A 6,000-nucleotide genomic window follows, 5' to 3' on the forward strand; every position below is an offset into this window, starting at 1 on the left:
ATAAAGTTGATCTCAACAACTGTATGCTTTAAAGGGATCAGGTCTGTTTAGAGTTGAGTAACCAGGAAATAACATGCTATTGCTGAAATCAGTACAACTATGCATGGCAGATCTTTACATTTACTGTTTTAATTTGTTTGCTTAATACTGTTTCACTTTGTTTTAACATGTTAAGGATGAAACTTCTACAGCTTAAGACTTGCAAAGATGATACTAATGTTTAACAGAGAAGCTGTTTATAAAGTAACTAGAGGACAGAGAATTTTCTGTCGCTTTCAAGACACAAAGTACCCTTCATTTGTAGAGCTGAAAATAGTTGCAACTGGAACAGTTTAATATATTATTTTGCCATTATTGGAACAAATTCGTATTAACTAATTTCACATGGTAAAATAAAATTTTGAACCTGTTCCTATTTAAAAGTAAATGTCTGAAGAATACAGTTTGTAGCTGAGGTTTTTGAGGGGCATCCAGTTTAACTTAATACAATATAGCAGTGATCTTATAGTCGATGATCTTTGGGGTTTTCAGATTACGTCTCTACTCTGAAGTTGCATACATCAGCCATGGACGTTATTCTGAGCAATTTTTCCCACATTCACTATCAGCCTGGAAATAATAATTTAACATATTTCTTTGAAGTCCTGTTTGCTTTGGTTATATCTAAATAAAAAGGGGTGAGGGAATGTTTTCCTAGAGGTACACCTGTGCCTTCTTTGTCTTATTCCCTCTTTTACAAATTTTATCATCCCATGACTCAAATCTTTGTTGCATTGTTAAAAAAAAGTTCTGCAGTGCATGAATTTTTTTCAAGTCACTGGTATAGTGGAAGCATTTATTTAGTATCTCTGTAGAGATACTGTTTGCTAAATGTCCACTCTGAAAATAAGGACATCTTTGGATTTTCACTTCTGTTCCACGCTTTATAATCAAAAAGCACTAACGGGGTCCCCGAACTGCCTTGCAACATGTCAGGGAGAAGAGCCAAAGTTTAGCTTGTCCATATTAGTCAGGATTTGAGGGGGGCGAGTGTAGTGTCTCTGTGCTGTGATGAAGCGAGGAGGAGCAGGAGCAGGACTCGCTGCGTTGGGACCGTGCTCATGGCTGGTCACCCCCAAAGAGCTCCAGCTGCACCAGCTGGGCTGGGAATAGCAGGTGCACAAAACATAGGACCTTGCTTTCCTGAATCACAGGATGGTTCCTGACGCTGACTTTATTTGACAATAGAGATACATTTCTAGGCCTTCTGTGATTGCAGAGGAAAGTGTGGTAAAGTCCAAAGCATGGTGTAGGCAGCTTCCAGAAGGCAGCCTAGCAGCATGCACATGGACCGGCGAGAAAGCTGCCTACTGCCAGCGCTGTCCCCGAGCAAATGGGGCCTTGCTTGCGCACAACAGGCTGTGAGCAAAGAGCCGCTCTGCTGCCAGAGCCACAGGATACGAGTGAAAAGCAACCCCAGGGGAGGAGAAAAATGGGTTTTGGCTGGATTGGCTCTCTGACCTGACTGACCACAGCGCCCCGTGGGAGCAGGAGTTTGCGAGGGGAGGAAGGCAGAGAGGCACAGATTGCAGTCACTGGAAGGGACGGTCTTAAAACAACTGTGAAAACCACATCCTGAGGTTTTCTTAAATAAGAAAGTACAAGATAATCAACTCAGCTGAAGCCAGTTTGTATTCTATTTGTGTAAAGACACTGCAAGGGTAGTAAGTATGATGTAAAGAACATCTCTAGGAATCGGTAGCTGAAGCTTTTTTTACTTCTTTATTCCCTTTTTTATTACAATTCTTGGAGGGGAAAGTGAACCAAGGCAATTGTTTCCTTTGAGAATGATACAGCAGTAACACAGGGAGATTTTGCACATACTCCAAGTATGAGACTTCTCTTAAACCATATTGCTGTGCCTTTAGCTGGAGTCTATGAGAGGCAGGTGATCCGGAGTTGTTTTAATGTCCATGATAATTGGAATGAACTAAGGACCTAAGAATGCAGAGAAGTTAAACCCTCACTGATATCACTGGAATTAAATCGCAGGTCAATTGTATCAGTGTACACAAAGAAAAGTCTAGCTTTGTAAATTCAAATTAATTTTCAGGTTTAAAATAATACACCAATGTATGATCGACAGTGGATGCTGCAGTCCAGCATCCAGCTCTCATTCACCTACCCATCTTCACTATCGCAGAAGGAAGAATTCATTTGTTTTTCTCCCATTTCTTTTTTTGCAGAAATATTGCTGACCCTGAGGGTGGTTCAGTTGCTCCTTTCTTCAGCTGACTGGGCTTACAGCCCCAAATCCTTACCGGTTTGAAGAGCTGCCTCTGTTTGTCGTGACCCAGCTGAGCTGCCAGCGCCGGTGGCAGCTGCCTGCTGCCGACAGGACTCAGCCCTGCCTTCCCGAGGGGAGCCGGGCGGTCGTTGCTGAAGAGCAGCCTCTTCTTTGACAGTCTGAAGCTAGCGTACAGACAGTTGCTCAGTCTGTTCACTGCATTCACCTTAGTGCAACTTAGATCTCTCCTGCAAAGTAAATGTTGACAGGCAATTTTCATAAACCATGTCAGATTGAATGTATTTAAATGTATGTATTTAAGGAAAAACAACCATGCTCTTGTTCTGTTTCTGTTTAGTTCTAGACCTTGGGTTTTTTTGCTTTGTTTTCCCTGGCTTACTCAGTCTGGTGCAAAGGATTCAGTTCCGTCTGAAAACTGGTGTTTTAGACTAAGGCCTGCATTTTGGGGCTGAGAGGAGGCGTGGAGGAGGGTGTAGAAGCAACGTCTGGTACATACAGAGACCTCCAACGAGCGCGTTCCACTGACAAGTCAGAGAAGATGAACCGATACAGAAAACTATACAGACCAATTTTGAATGGGGTTAAAGTTGTAAAACAGATGAAAATTACCCTGTGAGAGGGCTGTTTATAAGGGGCGTTTCGGTTGGGTTTTGTGGTAATGTTTATAATGCAAGTCATGAATCCAAAAATACAAGTTGGCTACATTCTTATTTAATGAAATTCCTAACAATCAGCAAATCCTGATTTTTTTACCTGGCTCTCCTGACCTCTGTCATCTTCCTCTTCTTTCTAATAGAATAAAAAAAACAGGTTACCCCTTTATTTCCGTAGATGTGTTTCCAGCAATCTGGACAGCCAGTTACTGGTTGCTGAACAGCAAAGTTCGATGGTAATGCATGTACTGATTATGGTAGTGGCAGAGTTGGTGCATAATATCAAAGAGCTCAAGATACCTGCTTTAAAGCATGACAATTTCTGGTTCCCATCCCCTTAGCTGGGAAGATAACAATTCCTGTAATACCTATAGCAGATATCACTACAGACTTCACCACTGTCGTGTGTTTCTGATTATTTTAAAGCAGTGTGGACTATGAGGACATTTTGTAAGGTACCTAAAATCCAGTTTATATGTAAACAAGCAATAATTTAAGTTGAAAACTTAAGTGTTTTACTTGTATAATTTTTGTGAGATATACATGTTGTGAAGTTGATTCCAAATGAGGTACTTCAGTATTAAATTAGATATCTTCTTAGCCGTGTGTGTCTCCTGGAAAAGTGTTTTGTAAAGGATCACAATGCCTTGATTAGACCTAATTTGTAGGCTTGAGACTTCTCATTTTCTAAACCTTGTGATTCTGCTTATAATGTCATTTAACTAACCTATATTATATGCAGCCACTGTAGGAACCAATTCTTGATTTTTGTATGTTTATATCCTTTCGTAACAAATCTTAGAAAAACTAACTGTTACTAAGCAGGCCACTGTTAGGGGGTGTTTTTTTTTTTTTCTTGCCCACTGTGGTTGGAGTAATCTTTTACTAAACTGACATCAGTTTCTGAGGACTTGAAATATTAAGAAATTGATGTTTTTGACCTCTGTTTTCTTTCCGCTGACCCCCAATCCACAAACTTTCTAACCTGAATGCAAATTTTTTGATGTCATGTAAAATGCAGTGCATTTTATAATATCTCATCAGCCATGCCTTTTGGGAGTGAAAGGTTTATTCTGTTGCCATTTAATTTGTTTTGGTTTTCAGGTGGGAGTTCAAATAAAATAGCAGCTATTCTATATTTAAGGCTGAGGAAAATATGATAAAGGTGGTTTGAAATAGGCTGTTTCTGTAGGAGGCTTTTGATGAAAGCCCAGGAAATGTACAGTTGTGCTTGTCCCTAAGGAGGGCAGTGCCACTGTTCTGGAGAAATGACATTTTTCAGCTGTCACCATTTTGTTACCAAACTCAAACAGAATATTTGTTCAGCCGAGCTATCCTTTTACCTGCTGATGGGAAACCAAAATAACTGTCAGCCCTGAGCTCCACAGCCTCATTACTACAATGACATTTGTGTTAAACTTGCATTATATATCTGACAAAAAATTATTTATGTAAGGAATGTATAAATTTGAAGGAATTAACTTCATGCACCACAAAGTGTAAATGAGTTTTAAAATCATTTTGTTTCTATTCCATTCTTTTTTGGTTCTTAACCATAACCTCTGCAGATAGATTATTCTTTTTCACAGTGGACAAAATAGTTTAAATTTGTCCCGTTTCATGACAGACCTGCAAACCCTTATCATCTGTAGTGATTATGATACTTCCTCATCCATTGCCATTTTGAAAGAAAGGAGATTGTACCTATCACTTTGGCTCCGTTTGGGTTCATCGTGACTTCAGTCGTCTTCTAACTAATGAAAAGAAAAGTGAGTGAAGGAATCTTCTGATCATATTGATCACTATAGAAACAAAAAAGCCAAATCAATTCCCTTCATTATCAGTATTTTTCATCCTGTATACGGTAAATTTGTCGGAGAAAGTACTTGGATTTTGTTTAACAGAACAATTAATCAGTGTTCTACTTACATTACTAAATGTGAAAGGCGCATAATGTGAAAAATAAGCATATATACATGGTCATATGACCTGTTTAAGTGTTCATGTAATGTGGTAAGTTTAAAAAGTGAAGTGAGCTGTTTTGCTACAATGAATTAATTTGTACTCGATCTTTAAAATATTGTCCCACACCGGTATCCCTTTGGGCCTGTATTAATTAAAAGCAATGTTTTTGCAGTTTATACAATACATTTTTTAATCTTTGTTTAAAAGCAGAATTCATATGGGCTTAACAGATGAAATGGGTGGCACAGCTCCACTTGCAGAACCCAAAGATACACAATCAGTTTTGAAATGCAACTTAAGCCATTAATTGTTGGTGTGAATTTAAAAGTTTTCTAGTATTTGTATGGTAGTATGCTGCCTAAGAGCAAAAGCATTCTCTGCACAACAGAAAATTTACTGTAGTGGCTTTGATTTTAATTAGAATTTTCTCCCTGGTGTTTCTTTGTAGACTAAAAAAAAATCTTTTAAGTTTCTTACTACAGGTAAAAGCTATGTGCAAGAACCTCAAAATGCTAAAATCTAGCATAATGCCTTAGATCTGTTTTTAAGTCTTGTATATTCCTACATAGCTGTCTGATGTATTATATTTGTATAGTGAATTGTGTACAATTTTGGAATAAGTGCATCATCACTTAATCTTTATGTTGTTCAATAGAGATGATGGACACATTTCTTCAAACATTTACTGTCATTTAATTTTTTCCCTTTATGTCATTTGTGGGTTTTATTTGTACAGTTCATCATGAAGTTGCATCTGAGATGTGTGTATATGAAAAGATTATACAAGGGTAAAATTAAGCAATATATAAACTATGGTTCTTCAGGAGAAAGCTTACAGTGTTTCAGGTTGTGATTTATTTTCAAAACGGAGTTGACTCTGAACATCACTTTGTTCACCTGCATTGATGTTTGTATTTCTAGTGTGAGCAGTTTATGCAAAGGTAGATATATTCAGAGAAATTTTAAATACATTTATGCAAGTTAATATTGCTTTGCTGATGCTATTTGCTTATTTGATGTTAAATAATGCTATTGTAAATAAAGAATTCTGTTGTTATTGCATCATTTAATAAATTTTAATGCCTTCGGGTTTTA

At 37.9% G+C, this 6,000-nt stretch overlaps 1 protein-coding gene across 6 annotated transcripts in view; it reads left to right on the forward strand.

Moving 5' to 3' along the window:
- NCOA2 (nuclear receptor coactivator 2) overlaps nt 1-6,000 on the forward strand; it is a 197,530-nt gene extending 191,530 nt beyond the window's left edge. For all 6 annotated transcript variants that reach the window (XM_072852358.1, XM_072852357.1, XM_072852360.1 and 3 more), the window contains one exon: nt 2,226-6,000. In XM_072852358.1, coding sequence (XP_072708459.1) covers nt 2,226-2,237 — 12 coding nt within the window. In that variant the 3' untranslated portion in view covers nt 2,238-6,000. The remainder of the gene's footprint in view (nt 1-2,225) is intronic.

Source organism: Ciconia boyciana, chromosome 2, assembly GCF_034638445.1.
Source record: "Ciconia boyciana chromosome 2, ASM3463844v1, whole genome shotgun sequence".
In the NCBI taxonomy this organism is placed as follows: domain Eukaryota; kingdom Metazoa; phylum Chordata; class Aves; order Ciconiiformes; family Ciconiidae; genus Ciconia; species Ciconia boyciana.